The 26,743-nt window shown below is 43.9% G+C and overlaps 1 protein-coding gene across 5 annotated transcripts in view; it reads left to right on the top strand.

Annotated features, from left to right (window-relative positions):
- Window positions 1-26,743, top strand: part of LOC146990836 (receptor tyrosine-protein kinase erbB-4-like) — a 215,932-nt gene that overhangs the window by 137,339 nt on the left and 51,850 nt on the right. For all 5 annotated transcript variants that reach the window (XR_015037761.1, XM_085800082.1, XM_085800090.1 and 2 more), the window contains exons 4-14: window positions 9,571-9,705; window positions 11,037-11,102; window positions 12,692-12,810; window positions 13,559-13,700; window positions 14,370-14,483; window positions 15,813-15,939; window positions 16,400-16,473; window positions 17,398-17,488; window positions 18,520-18,725; window positions 20,321-20,453; window positions 24,657-24,750. Coding sequence is in view for 4 of the 5 variants with exons in the window: in XM_085800082.1 (XP_085656208.1) it covers window positions 9,571-9,705; window positions 11,037-11,102; window positions 12,692-12,810; window positions 13,559-13,700; window positions 14,370-14,483; window positions 15,813-15,939; window positions 16,400-16,473; window positions 17,398-17,488; window positions 18,520-18,725; window positions 20,321-20,453; window positions 24,657-24,750 (1,301 nt within the window). In the remaining variant the exon portion in view is untranslated. The remainder of the gene's footprint in view (window positions 1-9,570; window positions 9,706-11,036; window positions 11,103-12,691; window positions 12,811-13,558; window positions 13,701-14,369; window positions 14,484-15,812; window positions 15,940-16,399; window positions 16,474-17,397; window positions 17,489-18,519; window positions 18,726-20,320; window positions 20,454-24,656; window positions 24,751-26,743) is intronic.

Genomic DNA, 26,743 nt, shown 5'->3' with positions numbered 1-26,743 from the left:
GTCATGTGTTTACCTCAAATTGTGGGGTTTCTTTGTCTGACTGTAAATTGGCCGCGGACAGAATTGGACAGTCGCGCACAGTTTCATTTTAATTGTAGGGGAGTTCGATTTTGGCGTGCGCACACACATCCGTACACACTCGGACCCTGACACGCCCACATGCATCCCAATTAACCCTCCTATCCGTGCACACACACCCATATGTGTGTGTCATCTCTTTGTTCTCCTCCTGCTGCAGTGTAGTTCAGAAGAGACAGTATATTGTGGACATCGCAGTCATAAAGATGAAAGAGACTTTTTTTTACAGCAGTGTGGGGACCCGAAAGCTTTATTGTTCCCCTGGTTCTACTGATCTCAGTGCAGCGTTCTCTCGTTGCCTCATATTATACATGTGTGAAGTTCAAAGTGGTATGTGGAAACCTTGAAATGAAAGCCGTTTGGTGTGGAGGAAGACAACTTGTGCAGCTGCCTTTGTTTTCTGAGCCTCTTTTCTGTCTGTTAGTTTAGTGTTAGTGTTGCCCTGTCCACCGATTCCCTCTGACTCACTCTGTATGGAGGAACAGTAATTTCTATAAGTAATTGTCCTTATTATCTGAGAGAAATTGAAAATGTAGCCCAGGACAGCAAAAAGGAACACAAACACAATCTCTCTCCGTCTTCGCTGTTTCTTTAACTTTTCTTCTGTGGCTCTAACGCGAGTCATTATTTTCCAGAGTCGCAGATTTGTTGCCATTTCAGTAATGTTCATCGGTGTTCCCTGAAGAGGTTGCACTCTAAGAAAATGAAGGCAATTTGTTTCGTTCCCCCACTCCGGCACCTTCTGTCATGCCAGCTGTCTGCGCTGTGTCACAGGCCACGCTCGGCACCGGGAACCGATGCATGTAAATGAATGCAAAGAGTTTACAGGTCTCTCTGATACCATAGATCCTCCAATAAAAAGCCAGACTTCAAATAATGCTGTGGCCTTCTGGGTAATCAGTAACGTAGTGTGGAAAAAATACATTCGTGGGGAAGGAAATGACAAAGATAACATAATAAAAAAGACATTCACAAGTCTCACTCAGTTATTAATTACAATTGGGTCAAATCCTTTCACATGAGAAGCATAAAACAGATTAACCTCGCCTACCCAGGAGGCTTTGCAAGGTGCCACAGCGTCTTTGATAATAACAGCCTTAGTAAGGATACAGATGTTTAGCGTAGCAGCTAATTACTGATCTACACATAGATATATGTGATTTCTTTCCGTTAGTGTTCACTCCATATGTCAGATAAATGTCTTTTATGATCAAACACTTACTGTATAGTTATTGTATGGGAGACCTTTAATGTGCCGTATTTCCATATGATTTCATTGGAGCCATTATGGTATGTGGCTTTTAATGTGAAACGTGAGCAGGAAGTGATGAGATGTATAAATGTAGCAAAACGCACTGCATTTGGATGATCATGAAACATGAAACTGTTGATAGATATATATAGTATATATATATGTACATATATAAAGGTGCATTTTACTTATTTCTGTGGAAAAAAACAGATTCTTCTTCCCTTGGGCTCGTCGCATTTCTCTCCAAAGCACTGAGTGATTAATTGGCATTTAAGAGGTAAAGCCTCGGCTTAACTCTACAGCTCTGCCTACAAATGTGAGGCTTTGTCGAAGTGATGCAACCGCGCTCCAAGATGCTTTTTGCTGTTGGGACAGGAGGTGTTTATCAGAGGGATTTCGCGTGTCTGCGTGCAGCATTTCACACGTTTCACATGTTTAGAGATACGTGACTAAACGTGCAATTTGTGCGCCATCTTTCCTTTTTTTCCCTCACATGCCCTCCCACCCCCCCTCTGCCCGTCCGTCTCCAGAAAAGAAAAGTGCACCCGGCTGTGGAGAGAAAGAGTGATCATCTCGATTCCTCTGTTCCCCGTGCTCAGCAAGTCGGAGGCCCTTCACCAGAGTGAGAAAGTGCATTTCAATGCGGGAGGGGACGGGGGCGGAGGACGACAAAGGATGGAGGGATGAGCCTAATAAAAAAGAGCATAGTGGATCACCCAAATGCACTCCACTCGAGCTGTGTGATATGTGATGCCCCGCCGCCCTGGAGACGAGACAATAACGGCAAACTCATGGACTCATCACCGGAGGACGGATCACTATTACGGCCTTATTCATCAGCATAATTAGCGAGAGAAAGAGATGTGGGACAAGTGGCTAGCAGCACTGATGAAAGCTCATCAGCCGGCTCCCTATAGAGCTATGGCCACTGATTGGTGCTGGGGCCATCATCGCCTAGAAACTACTTCAAAATAGAGGCTCTTCGCTCTACTGAACGACAGTAAAATGAACTTAATTGGCGTGCAAAGGCAACTAGGCACCGGGATCATTTTTACTTCCTTAACAATCTGTGCACCGATTGGCCTGTTCTCTTCTTGGAGTGACTTTGCAGCTCAGTACAAATAAACAATAGCAGGAAATGAAGTTACACCTCTGTTTTCATGCAGCGGTCACAGGGATGTTATCAGCACTCTGTTGCCATGCTGTTTATTCTCTGGATGAGAGTGGCAGCTAAGTGATGGAATAAGTGTTGCATATCAATGAAAAAGCAGGGAACTTCCTTATCAGGTTTCCTCAAGTGCTCACTCATTAATTTCAGACCAGCGTTTTGCCCTTTCATTAGTTAATTCATCAACTAAATGTCGCATTATACAAAGCTTGTGTCTGTCGTGTTCTTTCATTTGTGTCCTGCGCAGTTGTGATTAGTAAATAATCAGAATTTCACAGTGTAGATAAATATATTTATGTAACAATAATAAAGGTACAAGATTGCAATCGCCAATTAATTTCAAAGTTTAAGATAAATCCAACAGCTTTGCCCATTGTGTTAATTAGAAACGGATGACATATCTGCATGTTGTTGTACTTTATGTTGATTTTTTTAAATGTTTTGTGAGGCTGGCTTCACTTAAGTTAAACCAGTTGTGGTCAAGTTTTTTAAGCTTTTCTCTGACTCTGTCAAATCAGTAACTGGAAAACAATAAGAGGTAAGAAAAGGAAAGTTTTTCTATTGTATAGTTGAGCTGATTTGCTTTTGTCCAGACGTAACACTCACAGGAGTTGAAATGTGAGTCACAGTTTGTTATTGGAAGCTGCAAGTTTGTTAATTTTAGTTTAATTTGCGTTGTTTCTATTCAACTATGAGAAAGACAGTGAATGCATTTCGTAAGAAGAGGAGCAGTTAAATAAAGCCATTATTCATTCATCAGTTTATTCAGTTTTACACGATCACATTCTCCTCCAGTGAACCGCACAGTTCTGCATCAAACCCAATGTCTGATCCAACAAGACACTTCAACGTTCACTTGGTGTGATGTAGTTTTTTATTCCCTTCTCCATCATTTTGTTTTACTGCCAAGAGAGATGGAGTGAAACGCTCCCCCACAAACAGTTTTGATCCGACATGACCTGAGCATATGGCGGCTGAGCCCTCGGCACCGTGCACTCACAAAAAACAGCATCACTGGGAACTATGTCACCCAGCAACATACAGGCGATCAGACGGAGGGATGAGAGCTTTTGTGTGTGTGTGTGTGTGTGTGTGTGTGTGTGTCGAGCCATTTTAAAGGCGGCAAAGTCCATCAAAGTGTCTTTAAACCAAGCGCCCATCTACAGTGAATTGCATGATATGATCAGTGGTAACTTAACTGAATCCCACAATTGCTCCTCTCCAGCTGAAATCATTTCTCTGGTCAACTAGAATTTAATTAACATCAAAAGCTGCCATTACAGCATCACTTAATCACGATGTTCCAGACTCGGCAGACGTTATCTTCACCTTTTAAAATGGTTGGCATCTAAAACCAAAAGACGTTCCTAAAGTGAATTAAATTCCAGTTTAAAGAAGGATTGCGTACGCTGTTGTTTTTCACACCAGCTACCCTGTCCTTTCTTCTTACTGAAAAATAATGATGGAGTGATTGAGGGGATGGATATCATAGAAATCAATACAAGCTGTTGATCCTCTCAGCATCCAGAAAAACACATGCTGCCTCTAGGTGATGATTAAAAGTAGCAAAAACTCTGCATTAAATCAAGAAAGAGAGAAAAAGGTTTTATTTCTTGTAGAAAGCGTGATGTCAAAACGACACGTTTGTTTTATGTATTAAATAGAGGAAGGTTGCAGTCTCCTCATCACTCAGCTTTTCGAACTCCAAGGTTTCAGGCTTATTTATGTACAATTTGAAAACTGCAGAATGGAAATCACCTTGATAACTGGTCGCAAACAAATTAGCTTTCATCGGAGAGACACAATCTAAAACAAATGAATCTTGCCTTGCAGTTACTTGTGACTTCATGAATGGCATTTATTCAGTTTTACTTGACCTACACATTTTCCCTGCTCCTGTATTGTCTCACTGGCTCATGATCTTTTACTGCTGCAACAGGAAAAGTCTTCATGAATCACGACATTACAGAGTCGTCCCAGTAAAGTCCTGTGTAGTCTATTTGTATAAAATGTCTGGGGTTTATTACTTCAAATCATAGAATTAATTTTGTTAGGCTGGGCTATAACCGCTTCTCCCTCTCCCTCGTGTTCTCTCTCTTCCCTCCCTCTCCCCCTGCCCTCTCCATCTCTCACCCCCCCCAGCTCCTCCCCCCTCTCCTCTGATGCAGGACAATAGGTTTTATGACTACCCCGTGAATCACAGGAGTGTGGAGAGTGAGGGGATTGGGTGGTGGCGGTGGGTGGGTGTGTAAAGCCGATGGTGGACTGTAGATCTCCCATCCTGATGGGAAGATCGAAGCATCGAGGGGTGAGGGCTTCACTGGGGTGGTGATGGGGGGGGGGAGGAAGGGTGGGCGGTGGCGCAGCACTGTCGCACGTTAATGAATGACCATCCGACAGAGACTTGTCATCCCTCTGGAAGAGTTAGTGCCCTTCTCTGGATGGACAGCAGAGGTGGCAATTTGTCTCTCAGCGAATGGTGGGGGGGGGCTGGACATCGGCACTTAAAAGAGCATTTGGGACTGTGCAGGGAGGGGTCGAACAGAAAGACGGCTCTCCATAAAAGCTAAATTGATTTGAAGTGTCATCCCTCAAAGGCTTCAAATGCAGAAATTATTATTATTCCAATATTTATTGCTTGTCAAGACGTTTGCAACCAGTTTTCAGCCGCGCTGGTGCAGCTAGCTACAGGATCCATGTTGATGAGCTCCCGTCTCATCCTTTATCATCATGAGGTCACAGCTAATGACATTCCCATCAGCTTCAATTGTACCGTGTGCTCAGTGCTAATGAGCTGCAGCGCACGTCAGCATGCTAACATGCTAAACGACAGCACCAACGGCCCTCATTGTGAGTGAGGGGAGCGTACCTACAGTATGTTCCCTGGGTCCTATGTTCCCTACTTCCCTTATATGAATGAATTTATATTTATTTACGTGTCGTGCACCAATCAAGGCGCCCAGCCCATAAAGGCTTACAAGACACATTATCATCATATTTAGACACCAAACAAAATAATCAGAGCACAAACAAAACCAAACAAAAACAAAAACAGAAACCACATGGATTTCACATAAATAATTCACCTCTTCTTTTTGACCAGGCACTTTTTATGAAAGTAGCTATAGTAAAGACTTCCTTTCTGAAGAACCATTCCAACTTTACCTCATCATCAACCCAAAACAACTCAGGTTTCACATTTTGCATTTTCTGAAACAAAAACTGCCTGGCTTCGTCATATAACGGACAATGAAACACAAAATGCAGTTCATCCTCAATTACATTTAAATTACACAATGTGCATAGTCTTTCATCCTCAGGTACTGAGTTAAACCGACCTACTTCTATTGCCAGAGGGAGAATCCCAGCCCTCAACTGGGCACATAAAGATCTCTTGGATCTATCCAATGGCAAAGTCACATAGGGTTCTGCACAATATACATTTTTCAATTGGCAATAGGTTCTGAGCTTTGGTTTAAACCAGATATCATTAGCCCATTTTTCTTTATACTCAAGAAATAACTTATGTTTCACAAAATTAACGTTACAACGCAAACCATTAGTGAAAATATGTTGTTGATCAGCCTCGCTAAAAATAGCTTTCATTTCACGATACCAAGGATAGTTATGTGTTTTATCCCAGTTAAAGACTTTTTTGGCTATTCTATACTCTGGCATAGAAGACAAGCGATTCCAAAGCCTAAGCATTTCCCCTTTCTGTTTAATCAAACAGGGTTCCCAGCCCATGTCACCCTGGAGAGCCAGAGCAGGAGTAAATTTATGCACACCTAGAAAACAACGAATTGCTCGACTTTGAATAGCATTCACCCTGGATGATTCTTTACTTCCCCATATTCCTGCTGCATATAGAAGAATCGGAGAAACACAGGCATCATAGAGCTTTGAGAAGGTGGCATACCCTAGGTTTTTACACTTCTTCATTTTACTTATAATAGAGCCTAATGCTCTACCTGCTGTATCAGTAAGTGTATTAATACCTTCTTCAAACTTAAAATGTTCATCCAGGTTGAAGCCAAGATATCTGTAAACACTGGTATAACATATTTTCTTAACTCCCACATTAAAATTAAAAGAACTTCTGTTTACTCCATGTTTTCTGAAATGTATAACTTGAGTTTTACCTTGATTAACTAACATTCTCCACTTCCAGCACCAATTATTAACAATATCTAACAGGGACTGCAATTCCTCCTCCCTCTCTGCCAGGATAACAATATCATCTGCATACAAAAGTAAATTTAGTTTCATATCCCCAATTTGCACCCCCGTGTCTTCATTCTTAATTTGCTGGGCTTATATCCTATGTTTTTTTTTTAAAGGGTCCTATGTTCCCCACTGTCGCCGGTCGACTCTCTCTATCTATGTGGCCTGTCTAGCCCCTGGTCTTTTTACTAAACTCCTTTCTTCATTTCCTAAACCCAACCAATGGGACAACTCAACTTCTCACTCAAAAATAGGCAAAAATCTGCAAAGTCACAACTTCACTTCCAGGTATGGGTCCAGAAATTGCATGTCACCCGGGTCCTTTTGGGGAAAAGTGGGGAACATAGGACATAGAGGGTCCTATGTTCCCCACTTTTCCCCAAAAGGGTCCAATGTTCCCCGGTTACATACAAAGCAGGGAACACAGTAGGACCTTACCTTACCTTATATTATATTATCCCTATGTCCCGTGACCAGTGTCGACTCTCAAGCTTTATTTGTGTTGTGGCTGTAAGAGCTCTCATGTGTTTCTCTAAACACAGCCGGTTGTCACAGTCCCAGTTCTGTTGTTCCGCCACATCCATTCAATGAAGCTCAACCGATATCACTTTTTTTTTTCTGAACGTCGAACAAAAGCAACGCTACGTCCTTGATCTGCACTACAAAGTACGAGAGACAACTTCTGCTGAGTCTGTATTCTCTCATAAAATAAAACATTATTCAGAGGCACCGAGGCTTTTCAGTGTTTCCTTGAAAAGAAAACCACGTTTTTACAGGTTTAGCATTACAACTAAGGACCTCTGGGTGTAGGAAGAGTTCATTATTTATCAAATTTAAGCTCCTATTTCCGTGGAAATAGCAGCCTGTCCCAGACACATGGACACTCTGGGCTCCTGCCAGTCCACAGCCAGTTGTGTAAATTAGCGGTTCTGTGAGACTGTGGGTGTGTAAATGGTTTGTGTACCCAGCTGACCCTCCTTGTTTTGCGTAGCGTGCAGTGTACACTGGTGTTAAGTTGGATAGAGGAGGAGTGAAGCAACACAACAACTGAGACTTGTGTCATTTCAAGGTGACCTGAGGGAAACCAGGCTGTAATTTCGAGTGGGTTAAAAGGAAATCCACATTTAATGAAGATAATGATGTGCTTAGACGGTGTATTGTTATACATATAGTGTCAAGCATGTGTCATATCTGAGATATCGGCTGTATAATAGACTGCTAAGAGTATTTAAAAATGGCATCAAAGCATGCTGACAGTGTGGTCGGTTCTATCTGAATAAAGGCCTGCCCCTGTCTTCTCACCCACCATCCATGAATGTAAAACACCCCCTGATAAATCGCCCATTGTGACGGAAACATGATTACATGAAGCCGCGGCTGTAGGCCATTCAGCGGGCAGACGGAGGGCCATGTCACCTCTAAGAGGGCTTTGAATAAATGTCCCCGTCGCTCCCAAGGCCCACTTCCTTAATCAGGGTGTCGGATGGTAATGATTAGCTTCCTGCGTGTGCTCCTCGCCTGCTGGATCGTCCGCATAACTCATACGCTGTTAATAATCTGCCCGGGGAGATAATACCCTTCTTTACCTCCAGCTAATCCAGCCCTAATCTGAACCACATTGTTACTTTTTTTTATATCAAATTTCATTTATTATGACAAGTACTTTCATGGAATCAGGCGGTGCTTCATATTCAAGGAGAAGGGGGATGCAAGGTGAATTGTATCTAAATCCCTCAACTCGGTTAAATAATGCAGTGAGCCGGTGTCCCGGAGAGAAAGAGGCACTGATGGGGGCTGTTGTTTTTCTTCTGCCTTAGGTCACGGCTTGAGAGCGGGTGGTGGGGGGGGATTACTGCAGCATCATTTCATCCTCTGTCCATATTCAAAACCTGGATAAATAACAGGCAGAGGGATTAGAATTAGTTATCATGCTCCATGCGCAGGCATCTGTTAAGGGCACTGGTCCTTGAAAAGCAACATATTTTTGCTATTAAAGCAAATGCGGGATGAGGAGCTGGGCTTTGTCTTTGGTGCATCAGCTCTCACTCTGATAGAGGGAAGTGGAGTAGGTCAAGAGAGCTGTGATCCCTTATTTTCTGAGCCAGTTTGGTGATTTGGGCTCTTCTGCGCCAGGAGAGAGCCCTTGAAGATAATGGTGGAACAATAAAAAATTGAAGACGTTTCTAACTGCTTTTTTTCTCCCTTCTTCTTTTTTTTCCAACTCAACCAGAAACCGATGAATTACAGGATTCAAATGCACATAAACTGCCCTATTCCTTCGGCATCACGCCCTCAGAGGGAAATTCTACCCCTGTCCTCATTTAACAGTATCCCTCAGTGAGGACTGGAGTAAAGCTACTGTATATCACCGCTCCAGTTTACTACTTCAGTTTTAATTAACGCAACAAGTATCTGGTCTCTTCCAGCGACATTCAAACTCGTTAAAGCTCTTATTTGCTAAATGAGATTATTTAATACTTGATGCGTAATTAGGAAATTATACAGCCGTACGGTTTTGAGTTCTCTTCAGGAGCAAAGCTGTTTACATTGTAAAATCAATGTAACTTTTTGTTTTTTTTATTTTTTCCTGTGGCGTTCCTCTGTATGAAACATCATTGTCTTTAGACATGCTATTGAATTACTGTGTGCATTTGTCAGTGGCGTTCATCTTCATGCTCTGATGCACTTCAAGGAACACAGTATGCATCACCGTACTTTGAGACATAGGGACGATGGGAGTTAACCTTGAGGTATTGATTTTCTGCCATCATGTACATGTACTATATATCTACTATGTGCTCATTTCTCTCTTTCTCCCCCTCTCTCTTTTTCCTCTCTTCCTGTGCAGAGATACTGAACGGGAGTCTTTACATTGACCAGAACAAATTCCTGTGTCACGCCGACACCATCCATTGGCGCGACATTTTCAAGAACCCGGAGGCCGAGCTGCTGGTGGTGCCGTCCAACAACAGCAACCTTGGATGTGAGTACGGGCACAACCAGTGGAACCAGTAAAAAATCCAAACTCTTTCAGAAATCTCCAGCATCAGCAGCAATAATCATGCCGTACCCCTTTTTTTTTATTCATTCTGTTTGCCTGCTGGTCATTTGCAAGCGAAATCACATGGTGTTAGATCAACGTGTGAACCTTCCCATTGCAGTGGTGTGGTAGCAGCTCAGCAGCGAGGCCCATGGAGCCGCTGCCTGCTGCGCTCCTTTTTAAATCTCAGTGAATCCGACAGCTGGTTTGAAGCTACCCACTTCCCCTTGCTCCCCCCTTTCCGCGGTCCCTACAGTCCCTCAGATCCCTTTTGCTTTGGACATAACAGGCGTCACTATCCGGCGGACATTCTGTGTCAGAAGAACTGGCTGTTAGAGACAGACTCGCTCAAAGTTTTCTGCACATTTTTGGACAGGCTTCTTCTTGCTCATTTGAAGGCAGAGACGGGGGAAAGCGGCGCCGTTTCTCCGGGCGCTCCGTATCAGAACATGTCAGGGTGAAGAATGGGGACAGATGAAGACAACGGTGCAAACATTAAAAAGTTTCTGTGATGAAAAGACAGTAGCGTTTCTGTGTTTAGAGAGCCAGCAGAAGCAGATCTGCATAGTGATGACTAGAGTTAGACATCAAGCAAAGCTGGTTGCTGTAAAGTAAAGTTTGATGAAGATACTTCAAAGAACAATATGTGTAAAATGTTGCTATTTTGTTGATTAGATGGCACTGACGGAGGAGGAGGTGGATGAAAAGCAACAAGGAACAGAGGAGGTTGGCCAAAAATGACAAAGAGAGTGTGTGGGAGTTGAGGTTGCCAAATCGAGGGCCTTTGCCAAGCTGTAGTTAGTATTTAACATTAACAGCCCCACTGTGGGAGTGGTTGAAGGGGCAGGGTGACAATCTGCTGCTCTGTTCCACTTACTATGTAATTAACCCATAGTCAATTAAGCCTTGATGATGGGCCACTGGCAGATGAAGGCTGTGAGTGCTCTGTCAGGTCCCACTTTGCCTGTGCGAGCGCCTGACGGAGGGGGAGTAGAGACCTGTCGTTCACACTTATGTTCTCTGCAGGCCACGAGTCGCCACGGTGACTCCCAGCCTATTGTCGGACGAGCAGAGGAGACTCGACAGATCTGTCACCGTCACCAGTCGGGGAGGTTTTTTTAGGGGCGTGCACGAGTCGACAGTTAGGTGTTTGGTGTGTGGGGCGGAGGTTCCAAGTGCGTTCGTGTCAGAACATGAGAAGTTTTCTGCAGAGCTGCCTGATGCACAGTGTGTGTGTGTGTGTGTGTGTGTGTGTGTGTGTGTGTGCTCTGCAGGTAAACGCTGTCATCGCAAATGTAACGGACGCTGCTGGGGCCATCAAGAATACCAGTGCCAAACCTGTGAGTATACACACACATCCCTGAAGTTGAAGTTAACAGTATTATATTCCCTCTATGCCCCTATAAATGACTCTACTTCTTTATTTCCTTAAATAATTAAGAAAATCTGAAACAGACAGAAAGGAGATTTAGATTAAAGTGATGCCCAACATTGAAATCCAGTCTAATGAAATTCTGTTGAAGAGTAGAGTACAGTCTGAGTTAAAATAATCTACTGTCTAATCTCCTGTCTAATCTGTTTTGCCATGTATGATGTATTATTTTTTGACTGAGGGAGACTCACACATCTGTTTTTGGGGCTTTGTCTTCACACTGCACTGAACTCAGACACCAAAATCAAGGCCAAGTTAAAAAAAAAGAGACAAAAATGAAATAAATAAGTGGATGAATGTGAAAATGAAGCGATGTTTATTAATGCATTACATCATTTCTTGCAAGTGTGATAAGAGGAGAACTCAAGAAACAAAATAAAAACAAAAGAGATGAAATGGAAATAAGCAAATATTTATCTAACGCCGCTGATAGCAGCAGAAGCACACGATTGTTAACACAATCAGAAACAACAGAGGAAGGAGGGCAACCGGAGGAACGTTAGTTCTCCATGTAATTACTGGATGTTCTGCTCATCTTGTAAAGACCGGGAGAAGGACTGGCCTGTTTTTCTCAGGCTAACGCAGACTCACAGACTACAGAGCCTTGTTGTTTTTCTCTACTGCATCATTATGTTCCCAACACAGCAGATAGTGAGCACAGCAGTTTTTAATGCCTCATCTTCAAGCTCCTGCTGACTCGCTGGCTGATACATCTCCTACTGTCCCAGTAATGTGTGGGAGGCTCTTCTTTAGCACAAGTATCTCAGCAACTTTGATGCCATAGGTACGAGCCACATCCAAGAGTAACCGCTAATTATAGGAGTAAATAATTAGCAATAATAACAGACAGAATGCAGATTTATTCCAAGTTTTATGATAAAAACGCAGGAAAAGCAGTAAACAGCTCCCGTTGTTACCACAAGAGTTGGCATAGCAACTGATAAAGCCAGGCTTTCTGGGAATTATCAGCACAGTTGGAAGGTGTCTCTGGCCAGTCGGCCCACTTGGCTGAAAACGCCCATTGTGCAAACAGATATGGTGAGTCACTGGGAACTTTTCTCCCTCAACTTTAAATCTACGGGGACTCACTCCAGCGACATCCCACTCTAACCTGAGAGCCGCTGAGAGCTACGCTGTGTTTTTTCCCAGAGGCTAGACACTGAGCCGAGGCCGGAGCGGTTGGTGGATAAGAGGCTGTGTCAAGGGCATCAGTAGAGCGGTTGTTGAGAGAGGAGACGGCGGCTGGACATTCAGCGCGTACGTGTCATCGTGTGGTCACAAGCCCACTCGTGTGGCCTTTAGACTGCCCAAGCCTCTCATTTGTTTCTGCCTGAATCCAGCATCAGACAGTGTTTGTGTACAGCCAGGATGTGGGAGGAAGGTTGAGGGTGGTGGTATTGTCTCCTTTTATGAGTGTGAATGTGTGTGTGTGTGTGTGTGTGTGTGTGTGTGTGTGTGTCAGACCTTTAAAATTCAGTCTTTTCACTTCCTGGCCAGTGACAAAGACGGTGTGTGCAGAGCAGTGTGACGGTCGATGCTTCGGGCCTTACGTCAGCGACTGCTGCCATCGCGAGTGTGCCGGCGGCTGCTCAGGCCCCAAGGACACGGACTGCTTCGTACGTCAAATTACACACACACACACACACACACATGCCACACACCCAGACAATCTGTCTCCCTTTCATTTCCTCCATCTTGTACTTTTCTCTTCTATTCCCTTTCCCTCTCATTCTCATTTCCCACACACATCCTCCGACCGTCATCCATTCCTAACAAGCATCCTCCAATTTGTGTGTCCACGTCTTTTAGTGCAACATCTGTTTATCATCCTCCTGCCGGAATATGATCCACTTTGTTTACCAGCTGATGAATTGTTTGTCATTTTACGGGGCAGTAAAAGGCTGCAGCAGTGGCTCTCTTCAAGGAACAAATTGGTGATTCAGTGGTTCAATTAATATCCCTTTTATCACCTCAAGTTCTTTCTGTTTCGCAAACTTGTGCACGACCCACACATGCACGCGAACAGAGGAGGAATTGTAGCTGTAATTCACAGGAATGGTTCGTCCAATTCAATTGAATCCCAGCAATTTCAGCCCGTAGCCGGCGATGACAAAACACTTAAGAGGATTATGGGAAAACATTCTCGCCATTTACATCATGGCTGTAGATCAATGGCTCCAATTTTTCTCCTGTTTGGCGTCAGAAGAGACGAGGGACGGCGGCGTGATCCACATGCCGCGATCCCACGTAAAAATGAAACGCTGCCGCAATAATCACTCACGGTGACTTATCTTTCCCGAGCACGCGTTCTCCGTGGGGAGTCGGACCGGCGTCCTCTGATGGTTCTGTGTTTGTTTCCTACAGGCTTGTACTAATTTCAACGACAGCGGAGCGTGCGTGACCCAGTGCCCTCAGCCGTTTGTGTACAACCCCACGTCTTTTCAGCTGGAGCACAACCCCAGAGCCAAGTACACCTATGGAGCCTTTTGCGTCAAGAAGTGCCCACGTAAGTGTGCTTCAAGTGGCAGGAGTACCCAACGCTATGCTGCGTGCACACTCACACAGCTGCAGGCAGATCCAGATAATGTAATATTACTCCATAATAACATAGATGCTCATAACGATGTTCATAATTAAGTTTTATAGCCTGTGCAGCGGTGTCCACCGAAGGAGCGTTTATCCTCCATCTATCCTGAAACGAGACTCCAGACAATTATTTAAAGTGAAGATAAATGACTCAAACATAAATAAATTGTGTATCTCAATCAACTAGTTGCAAACGCCATCTGTTTCAGCTTCTGGCAGCTGAAAAGGAAGCAAAATCTCGCTTCTGTCTTTCACAGCTCCGGAGTCAGAGTGCAGCAGTAATTCAGCGAGCGTGCATTAGAAGTCAAGCCACATCAACAGATTGCATGTTCAAGTTCCACTGATCATCAAATGAGCGTACACCAGTAGCACTTTTCCACCGTTGCCACCGAGCACTAATTTGATTCATTACTTTTCTTGAGCAATGCAGCCCAATTAGACAATTAGTTTTGATCATTACACAGACGTGATTAAAATACAATCAGTTTCTCACCATTAAAAGGGCTCCGACAAGGAAAAGACTTCCATTTTTCATGCTTTTATATGATAATGCAAAACAAACACTGACATCCCTGCTGGGTTTTCACAGATAACTTTGTGGTGGACCACAGCTCCTGTGTTAAAGCGTGTCCCAGCAATAAGATGGAAGTGGAGGAGAAACGCATCAAGATGTGCATCCCCTGCACAGACATCTGTCCTAAAGGTAAACCAATGAGAATGCAGGTCTCATCTACACACACCATCGCCCCACAATCCACAAAGAGTTTTTTTGGGCAACTGTTTCTGCAAGTGAAGCATTCATCCATGTTTCCATCACTTTCTCAAAACACTGACCGCCCTGTGAGGCACACAACCCATATGATACCATATTCTAGTGCAGTGCAGGACATACTGTACAGTACTTAGGCCAGTAGAACAGTGTGTAATGTGGAAGTTATATTCAGTAGATGAAAAACAGGTTTTACACACATACATTCCTTTGCTTGCCCCAACTTCCTGGCTCCCACTGCACTGCATTTACTGTATATACAAGAGCTTACGCAGTTAAACCATTTTAATCTAATAGATTTATGCTAACAGTGATGATACTGGATCAACAGTAGCCCACAGGAATTACTTTAAAAGCTTTATAGGAAATGTAATTTATTTTTTAACAGAGCCAGCTTAACTTTCTTTATATTGCACCAAATAATCTTATAGCTGATTTATTGATTCTAATGTACTCCTCCAAAATATCAACATAGCCTTTAATTCATCCAAACGCCCTCATCCTCATCTGTGCATGCTCATTACGTCCTGCAGGATAAATAGGACAAATATGGCATCGATGAAGGTCACACGCTTGATCCTCACCACAAGGAACTGCTCAGTGATTAAATCGTTCTGCACAAGAGCATCATCTGAAAAGTCTAATGTGAAATGAAACGGCGTGGGGATTAGTCCCTTCATCATATTGTTCTCACAAAGGTAACCGGTCTGGCCTTTCCCTTTGGAGGGAAGACACCAGTGTTTTCCTCCAGGCTGCGCGTACGGGCGGCGGCATCCATTGATTGGCTAATCTCTTGATTACATCGTCACGCAGCAGGGAGGGGTTAATGAGGGATAGCCCGAGGAACTATGGGAAATGATAACAAATTAACATTTCAGATATGGAATTGGCTGGTATAAATCACTATCAAAAACTGGTTACACCACTTAATGCCAACCTTATTCATCATCCCCTCCGCCTCTGTCAGAAATACTTGGCTCACACTAGACCGCAAGTGTAATTAATGCAGATGTAATGAATTCATTATAGGGCAGAATGGGCTGTGGATTCGCCCATGCTTTCATCAAAAGAATTCAAATGCATGGAGAGGGGCCACGGCCTTGTCTATGCACCAAAAGCAGGCGCATATTTTCCTATAAGACTATAAAGAATTAAAGAGACAAATAGCTAATAGTGGGTTCTCAAGGACACTGTGATGAAAGCAACATTATGCATTATTCTTGAATAGCATATGATCGTGTGTGTTTGCTTTCGTTGTGTCAGTATGTGACGGCATAGGGACGGGCAGCCTGCAGACGGCTCAGACGGTGGACGCCAGCAACATTGATAAATTCGTCAACTGCACCAAAATCAACGGCAACCTCATCTTCCTCATTACCGGCATTAAAGGGTAAGTGACGGCTTGATACCTCACACATGTCAATTTTTTTTCCCGCCGTTGCAATCTGAAAGCCTCGTTATACAACATTCAGTAGCCGGATCGATCCGTGAACGCGGCGAACGCGCCGGTCTGGGCTGAAATGAAGCTTTTGAGACCACCGGGATGCTCGCAGACATCTAATTCTAAAGGAATATTAACTGTATCACAACAGCAGCATGAAATTAAGTGACACGGGGAAGTAAACAAAAGAGTTCTGCATTAATATAACATTGTGTCAGAGGAAATATGGCTCGGGAAAGTGAATGTGATCTGTTCAGTCATAAAGCGCTGTCAAAGTGCCTTGAAGCTCCGAGGTTGGTACAGTATAATGTGTAACCATGAATTTCAAAACAGGACAAGAAAAGCAGACAAAAAAGTGTATTGAAGATAGTTTTCACTTCTCTTTGTGTCTGCTTTGTGTGCACTTCAGGGACATGTATCATGGTATTGGACCTTTGGACCCTGAACGCCTCAGCGTGTTCCGCACTGTGAAGGAAATCACAGGTGAGAATGCAGCACAGGAGTCATCACAGAATAACCGACTGCTGGTGTTATTATGTGACAAGTGTGTGTCTGTCTGTGTGTGTGTGTGTGTGTGTGTGTGTGCATGTAAAACATCCATACTCTAAGGTCAGAATATAAAGCTTGAAGAGGAAAGTCTAAAGCTGATCTTTGGTGGTCGAGTGAATATTACAGTATTTCTTTGTGTGCATATGTCTGATAGTTATAAGTGCTTACAGTATGCATGGATGTGTGTGTGTGCATGCTTGTGTGTGCATTTATTCATTAGCTATTAGAGGCCTTAAGGGATGAGCAGAACCTCGTATACAAACCCTTTTGTCATATTAAACTGCGACTTGCAGTTGAGCCAAACATCTAATGGAGTGAAACTGCATTTTCATAATGAAAACCCAGGCAATAAGAAAGAGCAATGGCCATTCAATCCCTACCATTTCCTGCTCCATCCCTTTAATGTCATTTCCACAGACGCTGATTTGATATAATCTGTCATTAAAGGCAAGTGCAACCGGACAAACTGTGCAGAATATTAAATCCCATTCTTTTAATTAGCGCATATTGTCTCCTCCGAGCGCTACAAATGGGCTCTCGCTTGAACTTCACAGTTGCAGTGCAACTCCGTGAACAGAAATTACTGTGCTTTTCTTTTTTCTTTTTCTTCTTTTTTAAATTTAGATGTAGGCAACAAAAGGGTTCTTTTCTATTTCATGGCTCATGATTCTCCCTTCATCAAATACTCCCTAGACTCATCCCTTACCCTTGTCTTCTTTTTCTTTTTCAAACAAAAAAAAATACATCAGACATAATACCATTTGGGTGATTATCCATGCACTGTTAAAAAGAAAAAAGAAAAAAAAGATGATGTAACTTTTATTAATTAGAGCAATCTTCAACCTGATGTGTCTCTAGGTTACCTGAACATCCAGTCTTGGCCCGAGAACATGACAGACCTGAGTGTTTTTTCCAGCCTGGCAACCATCGGAGGCAGATCTCTCTACAGGTGTGTTGGTGTTGTATCAAACAGATCCAAAATGGAGCATTCAAAAATAACAGTCACTGTGCATGTTGATAAGAACTGTGCAGGATGAAGTTTTCAGCTGTGTTCCTGGTTATTCTTCTATAGTGTACATTTAAAGGGGTAATGACTGTGATTACTGAACAGTACCATCACTTAGAGCCCATTAACCCCAGTGTAAGTACAGGGTATGTTCTGCTTCTTTTTTTTTTACATCTTTGAATCTAAATAGCATTTAATGCAGCTCTGCTCTTCCTATATGTAAATGACGTGTTCCTTCTACGAGATGTCTTCGCTCTTTGTCTCTCTGTGGTTTTTGCTGTTTTGGCTGTGGATGCTAACAGTGGGAGCTAATGAGCCAGCGGCCCATGTGCTCACTGCTCGGCACAGACTCTCTGTGCTGTCACGCAGCTTTGATGAGCCCTGTTGTGATAACAGGTTCTTTGTTGGCTAAAAAGTGGCAGATGTGAGCGATAGTGCTGCCGGTGTCGCAGGAGACGGCACCTTGTTTTTTTTCTAAGCACCGGCGATGAACATGTAGCTCAGCGTTCTTTCATTAGAGCTGGAGCAACATCCTTAATCATCTGCCTCATCTTCCTTTTCTGTGCCGTGTTTCGTTTCTTTCTCCTTTTCCCATCAACTCGCTTTGTCTGTTTCCGCCTCCTCGTGGTTTCCCTTTGCCCTCCCTTCATCTTTCCTCTTCCTCCCATTTTTCTCACCCACACTACTGTACATCCTATTATTCTCCCTCTACCCCCTCATCGACCTTCTATACCTCCATCTTTTTTCATCCTGTATCATCCTCTATCTTTCTTGACTCCTCTGTCCTTTTACTTTATACTTCTAAATCCTCACGTCCTCTTTTCCCATCTTGTTAGAGATTTCTTCATGAAATCATCCTCACGCTGTTTCTTTTAAATCCTTAATTCCTCCCTTCTCCCCCATTCTCCATCTCTTTTATTTCTTTTTTCTCCTAAATCATTCATCTTTTTCTCTCTCTCTCTCCCCCCCTGCAGTGGAAGTGGCATTTCCCTGCTGATCCTGAAGCAGCGTTGGATCTCGTCCCTCCAGTTCCAGTCGCTGGACGAGATCAGCGCCGGTAATGTCTACATCTTCAACAACAGCCGCTTATGTTTCTACAACACCGTCAACTGGACCTCGCTCTTCAGGACGTCCAGCCAGAAGGTCCTCGTCCGCAACAACCGAGATCCACGAGAATGCAGTGAGTGCTGCTCGTATGCAAAGATCTGCACCGTATCAGAGGGGTTTAGTCTGGAAAACCAAAGCACACCTCAAATTTGACTGTATTACAAGTGCAAAAAGCAAATAAATAACTGGATTAAAATACAAAATCCACAAAAGCCGAGCTGCAACAGAGAATAATCTCCCATTCCCACTAATTCAAGCCACAAATATTTGCCACATTCGCCCAAGTTAATTAAATTCAAACACACTAAAAATCTCCTAAGCAACAGGAAAACCATGACTTGGTGACAGCTAAACAAACTTCCATCACAACCACTGAACAGAGGATACATCATACATCCCAGTAGGTTTGAGTCAAGTTCAGCCAGTGCTACTGTACAAGCCATATTAACAGAAGTTATGTCATTTTGTCTCAACATACGGTTTTGCATTCTCATCTCTGATGCGCATTATACAGGTTAAAGAGGCCACTGCTACACACACACACTCATTTATGTTTACACACATCCAGCGGAAAACCAAACCTATTAGGTCTTCCTGTTGTCTTATTTTCTCTCCCATTAGCCCTCTAATTAATTCCACACATAGATTCCCCGCATATCTGTGTACGTTCAGCTCCCACCATCGCCTTGCACACTGACATGCCTGTTTCCAAGGCGACGGTATCGCAGGCGTCTCTTGCTCCTTGGCCTTGGCCATGAAAGCCCTTATTCAGCTCCCTCAGAACAAAGTGCTTAACGCGTCGTGCACAGCGGTGGGCCCGGCTCGCTGTTGGCCTCAGAGAAGTGGATACCTGATGAACCGTGACCAGTGTACATGTGGTTTAGCTGCAGATGGTGGGAAGTGACCACAAAGGCCCCTCAGTGACAAGGAAATAAGTCGTATTATTCCTCTGTAAACATGTTTTTGATCTTATTTATATTTGTTGGACTGTGATGAATCACGCATCCGTGCTTCCCGGCAACCCCACCGTGACAGAGATAAGTAGGAAACACACACACACACACACACACACAGGCCACTGTAGTTTTTCTTTCCCCTGCCAGGCTGCGGTTGATATCATTAGTCAGTTAATGAGTGCTGTGTGTATGTGTGTGTGCAATCGATGGCTCCTTACACAGGCCTCTTCATTAGACTCAACCCCTGTCCGCCACTGATTGTTTGGCTGTTGACAAAAGGTCCGGCCCCCACCGGGCAGCACTCCCGGGAACGTTGGGTGTCACTCACCGGATGGAGGACACGCCGAGGCCGATGCCTAACATCGATTACTGTGGTTTGACTTGAGGGTAAAAAGGGCTTAGGCTTCTGGCCGGGGAGGCCTTTAATGGCAGAGGTGTGAGGAATATCAATGTTCACTCACACAGCTGCGGCGCCCTCGGCTGCTCCCACTCACACACTCACATGCTGGGAGACGTACCGACGCACCGTCACCAACACTTCCACATCTGTTATGCATGAATACAGTAAACACATGCACACACTTTCAATCTATAACCTAATATGCGCACAATAAACCACAAGTAGATGTTTTCTGCTCGAATTGAATTGTGGGTGTGTATCTGCGGGCGACTGCGACTGAATATATTTGATTTGTTTTCCTCTCCTCCGCAGCTCAGCAGAGGATGGTGTGTGACCCCATGTGTTCAGACGACGGATGCTGGGGCCCGGGGCCGGACCAGTGTCTCTCCTGTAGGTATTTCCGACGGGGCCGCACGTGCGTCGGGTCCTGCAACCTCTTTGACGGGTGAGTAAACCGCCGAGTCGCGCATCCTGCATAAAAAAAGGTCGCACAAGTGTCAAGTACTTCGTTTGAGCTGATCTGACACAAATCTTTAAAACCTCGCCCGAAAATGAGCATTTCCCTCAACGTCACATCGTCAGACTTTGAGGAGACTGCGTTTATTCCCCTCGCAAACTGCCATACGTGACAAGTGGAGGATGTAAAATCAATTTGAACAGCTTTGATGCATGAGAATGAAGTCAAAACATCCTCAAGGGCTCTGGAGGAGGAGAGTCTAATTGCCAATCGGGGTGAATGTAATGAGATGAACCAATAAGGGATTTCACACTGCGAACAGTTAACGTGAACAGTTAAGGGAACATTTGGCTACGTCTAACATCCATTGTCCAAAATCAATTTGAATATATTGTTGAAGTATTATATTTAATTACAAATTGCCCATTTGAGCTGACAGACATGAGTGTTTACTGCTCTGAGTTGGGGAATGACTGACATTTGCGACAAAGGCCCTTACAATTCTCTGATGTTCTGTTTTCAGTGTGAATAATTGCATTCAGGTCATCGCTTTCCGTTGCCAAGAGGCACATCAAAAAGATCAGCGCCAACTCACCTGGGGAGAAACACTTCTTTGTAGATGTAGTTTCCAGCCTTTTGTGCTCCTCTTGAATGAACGAGGAGATGTTGTCAATCGCGACACTTGAAAGCATCCATCTAAAATAAGACTGCACCGGCAGCATCTTCCATGAGATGAATGCCACTTTTTCCTGCGAGCAGCGATGTCAAGCCAGTGTTTTCCCCCAGGTGTGTGTGTGCAAGAGAGAGAGAGAGAGGGAGGGTGCACGAGAGCGAGCAACCCTCGGTCATGTTGACTTGTTGCCGGTCCTTTCCCCGCCGCCGTTTGTGCAAAGGGAGGCTTTGAAGTTGCCGGGGAAAATAGCTGGGAGCGAAGGCTTTGAAGACGACTGGTGAGAGAGGGAGAGGCGCGTGGCAGGAAACCGCTGGAGCACACTCGTCTCCGCTACTGTAAATACAGTCACTGCCGTGCATCACAAGTTCTGCCGGACAGCCCCACTGCTTGCTGCGTGTCACTGGCCCCAACGTGGAATCAAAAAGTCTATAGCCTAAAGGTTCTCTGCTGTAACAAGTCGCCAGCTGTCAAGCAGCAGTCCTGTGGAAATGTAACTCTGGCAGATGAAGTGTAGCTTCCTGGATAACCTGCGTTTCTCTCCCCTGGTGACTGACTATATCCTTTCTGCCTCGCTCAAACCAAAACAAAACTTTTTATCTGAAAGTTATTTTATGCCTTAATTCAAGAGAACTAATAGGACGTTGAGGGAGGGAGTGTTTGTTTAACTAGCTCAGCATCAGCTGGACATGGTCCTTCAAATCTAAACTGGACATTCTGTAGGAAAGTGGTAAATTACAAGTGAGTCAGAGGATCCTTGAAAGACCCAAGAATAGTCACAAAAGGTGTTTTGTGCAATGTGGAAGCAACTAAGCTGCAGAATAAAACCTCTATTTTGCCTCAAGCTGGGATTCCCATTTCATTTTAACATAATGATACACAAATAGGGATGACTGCAGTGCTGGAGGACAGAGGGAGAGGCCACGTTCACATGGATTTAATAGCATCACGAGCTCTAAACGAACAGTTTTACAATGAAAATATATTCAGGAAGAGAGGACATGCCTGTTCTTTGACATAAATGAAAGCGTTTACCACCTCCCTATTCTCTATGGGATGTGGATAAATTACCTCTAAAGGTGCAGGGTGATAGAAAGTATCATGTGATTCCTCAGCAATATGAAAAAAAAGACAAACCTGAGAAGATGGAAAGTTAACAACCTGTGATAGTAGGTAACTTATTGACTCATTACTGATAAGTGAGCAGCTGTTTTGCTTGTGAGTGCTGGAAAAATATAAGTTACATATAAGACACAGCATCATGTAACATATAACAAGACTAATGGCCTGTATTCCCACTGCTCTGTTCTCCTCTGATCCATATGGGTTTAGTAACTGTATATGATTTTCCACTGTACACAGCAGAGATTGATTTCATACGTGCCTTTGCAGTGGATCTATTGTATTTGACTGGATATCTCTGAAGAATATGGTGTTAGCTCATTAAATAAGTTTTCAGGTTGGCGCTTTTAAACCTTAAGATTCCGCGGCTCGCCCCTCGTTATGTCTCCATTCTTAATGAGGAGCGGCACTAATTCCCCTCAGTTTATACGTCTGTTGAATAAAACAAAGGAAGAGCAAAAAGGAGAGCGAGCAGGGAAAAGAAAACGTCTGAGATGATGTCTACTGGGGTTGGGGGGGAGGAAGCAGATTAGGGAGGCGTTGAAAGTGTTTAATTAAAAAAGTTGCTCTGGTGGGTTGGCCATGCTCTGCTTTCCTAGAGGTCTGAATGGTGGCCACAGTCCTGCTTAAATTCCTGCTAAAAAAGGGCTAATCCCCCATCAGGCTATTCCCCGATGGGGCCCTGGCACACACTTCCAGCCGTGAAGGGGCCCAATCAGGAGTAACGGCTTTGACGGAATGGAAATGACCCCAGAGAGCACCGCTGCCGAGGTCTTTGTCTCTCACCCATTCTCCTCCATGTATTTTTTTTTCTCCCTGCAACCAGAGAGAGATAACTCCCCACTGCCTGGGCCTGTTTCTAAAGGATTCCACAGGACTGAGCTTCCAGGAGAGAAATCTCATTTATTTTGGAACAAGGGGAAGAAAGACAATGGAAAAATGTAAAGAGAGCAATGGGAGTTCCCTTTGTGGACATTATTAATAAGAGAACACACTTATTTTTTCTGTATGTTCACATGTTTGAGGCAAAACTGCTGCCAACATGAAGGCTGTTCAAGAGGAGTGAAAATCTGGGATTGAATCTTCATGTTTGTCAGCGTTTGATGTGACACAATCGAACTCCACAGTGTCAGAATGTCTCTTCTTTTTTGCAGCCGGTTGAATTTTTATTCTAATATTATTCTAAAAAACACCCTCAAGAAACCTGAGAATCCCAGTGCAAGATCATATGAAAACAGCTCAGGAGGAGGAATCTGTTGGATCTTTATTTCACCCCAGTGGCATCAAATGCAAATACAAACAAAAACACACACACACAGACACACACACACACAGGGTTACTCTCATTATCTCCAGCGCTGTGAGAAAGGGGGTTGTTTGCAGCAGGGTGAATCCTCCTCTGAGGGTGTCCATCCTCTGGATCAGCTGATCGATCCCTCTGATGTGAAAAGTGTCTCTGATGGGCAGCGGTGGTTATTGACAGCAGCCGGCATCGGCTCGCCACAGAACTTCAAAAAAAAAAAAAAAAAAACGTAGATAATGCGCTGATTGGGACACAAACACAGGAGAAATGTATAGATCAGATGCATGTGCCTACACACACACATGTACACACACAGATTCAACAGGGTGGTCGATGTAACTGCAGTGTATTAAGTCAGTTGTTCACCTCTATTCCTTTAGAAGTCGAAGTGGAGAGTTGAAACCATCTGAGCCACATGTATCTCTCTCACTGTCTAAATAAAGCTTCTGCTAGAACGTCCACCGGTTGCACAAGCTGCAGTGATTTGATAACAGGATGCCAGGAGAATGTCTGTGACTGAACTTTATTCTCTCTGTCTTCCTTGCTTGCCTTCCTCAACCTTTTCTCCTCTCATCTTCTCTCACTCCCTCTGCTCCTCCCTCCCTTTCACCTGATCCAAAGCAAACTCCAGTCCCTGGCCTCTTCTGCCACCTCTCCTTCCCTCCCACCGCCGCCTCCCTCTACGCATCCACCCGTGTTTGCCCATGCTTTAAAACACCGTTCATTATTCATGCACCTCCCCTGTTAGCATATCGACCATACTAAGCCTTTAACTTGACCAAATAGTCTTAGGCAGCCGGCCGCCCTGCATGCCCCGTTTCCAGAGGGCATTGGAGCAGTCAGTACAAGTAGGAATCTTGGAGATGGGCATGAGTAAATGAAGGTTTAACCTTGCTTGCTTTCTCTCTGCTGTATCACATATTGGTTTAAAATCAAAAGTCTCCCATGTACAGCTTGTGCTGATATGCTGATATGCACATAGCATACTTCAAAATCCTCCCTCAGCAAGCTCCTAATCAATATTTTAATATGGGTACGCTCTCAAATCTATAATACATGCATCTCTTTCTCGATTTTTTTCCCCCATCTCTATCAGGGAAATGCGTGAATTTGCCAATGGATCCATGTGTCTGGAGTGTGATGGCCAGTGTGAGAAGATGGACGGGAACACCATGACATGTCTTGGCCAGGTAAGACCACGGCCTCCTGACTCAAACCCAGCTTTCTCCACAGGGAGACTTTTCACTTGCAGATTAAAAAGCGCTGCCCTCATTTTTCTGCGTGAGATAGCCTCATATCTTCTCCGTGCCGAAGTGTGTTTTCAACTTATTTTGTGGGAGTCGGTCTTGTTTTGCAGGATTCCAGAATATATAAATGCTGTGTTTGCAGAGGTGAATGCTAGGTTAATGGGAGGAATGATAAACTACTGTGGCTACTTTAGGAGGCATGCTTTTGGCAAGTACACATACGCACTTTCAAAACAGCAAAATGAAATTAGTTTTTGACCTTCCCAAAAAGTCACTGTTAAAGTCTCTGGTGTGATCACACCACAACTCTCCAAAATGTAAGAATTTCAGTTAAAAAAAAGGGAAAAAAGAAACCTCAACCCATGAGCAGCATATGTAAAAACTAATCTTCTCATGCAAAGCTGCAGGAGTTCATTACTCACGCTGTAATATTGTACACAAGATGTTCCAACACCTGAGTCCCTGGCTGATAAGGATGAGAGGAAAGCAGAAGACACATTTCAGTCACACAAAAGCATACAGTACTTGTTTTTGCAACGGTGCTGGATATTTTTTAAAAATCAGAACAAAGTACCACATATTTTTAATGTTTGTTTTTTTAAATGAAGGCAACAAATCCCACAAAACAGTGGCCATCCAGAAAGCATTAAGCACTGCAGTGAAACCCACGGAAATCACAAACAAATGACAAAGAAACAAATTTAATATAGTTAGCCACACTTTTGCACTGACTGAAATGTTCTTTTAATGGGATAAAGTCGAGTGTGGGAACTTATTTCCGGCATTTTCTAAAAAAATAAATAAATAAAAAAGTCTCAGGAAATGATTTCAGTATATTTAGTTATATCTTTGATGAGGCTGCAGCATTGTCGTTGTATGGAGATGAATTGACCCTGCCCATGGGAGGTTTCAAATGTCTGATTTACACCGTATGTAAAGGTTAATTTTACATGTGTACTGTTACATAACAGGAAGTTGTATTGAATGTTCTGCACAACTCATCCAGTGAAATGTAGTCGCTGTGTGAGTAACCTTTTCTGACTGCCCCCGGAGAGAGAAAGAGAAAGAGAGACAGAATAAGGGATGGAGAGAGAGAGAGAGAGAGAGAGACTCCTCAAGGATGCAGACTTTGAGATGCTGGTCACAGTTGAGTAGTAAATAACACCAGAGTCAATCATCCACAGGCGCCCTGGCACACAAATACACATGCATACGGCATACACAGACATACTTGAATGCTCTCAGACATCTGTATGCACTCTCACTCGTGCACACACACACACACACACACACGTGCACAGGCACGAAGATGCAAAGTGAGACTAATGTTTATTGATGGCGTGTGTCTGGATGTGTCAAAGCGCGTGAGAAGCCGTCCATCAGGTCAGTTGCGGTCGTCATTAGCGACAAAACCAGAACTCCCAGAATACAACGGGGCTTCAGTGGCTCCACACACACACACATATACACACATAAACAGACCTATTTTCTGCTCGGCTCTGACTTCACACACAAGTCAACACCTTCATCGCTTCAGACACACGCACGAGCATAGACACACACGCTGAGAAGAGCCAGTTTTTCTCTTTATTTCTGCACACACACACACACACACACACACACACACACACTGCTATCCATCTTACTTATTCATGATTGTGCTGCAGCTGAGCTCATGCTCAGTTACCACTTGTCATCTCCTCCATCATATTCGATGTGCTGTTCTTTGAAATGACCTGATTCCATATGCATTTTGCCCACTCTCTGCAGTGGAATACAATTTAGACAGTTTAACTTGACACATTATAAATCACTGAATGGACTTCGTGTGAGTCCGGCTGGATACATTAGCCATGCTAGGAATTGAGCAAATTGACATGATTCACCAGGTCTGAATGTGATTCTTTCCTCCGCTCTGCTCACATATATTTTCTAT

Source organism: Trachurus japonicus, chromosome 2 (genome assembly GCF_045865225.1).
Source record: "Trachurus japonicus isolate A0001 chromosome 2, Traja_1.0".
Lineage (NCBI taxonomy): Eukaryota > Metazoa > Chordata > Actinopteri > Carangiformes > Carangidae > Trachurus > Trachurus japonicus.
Note: the sequence above shows the minus strand (reverse complement) of the source record. Positions and strands in the feature narration are given on the sequence as shown.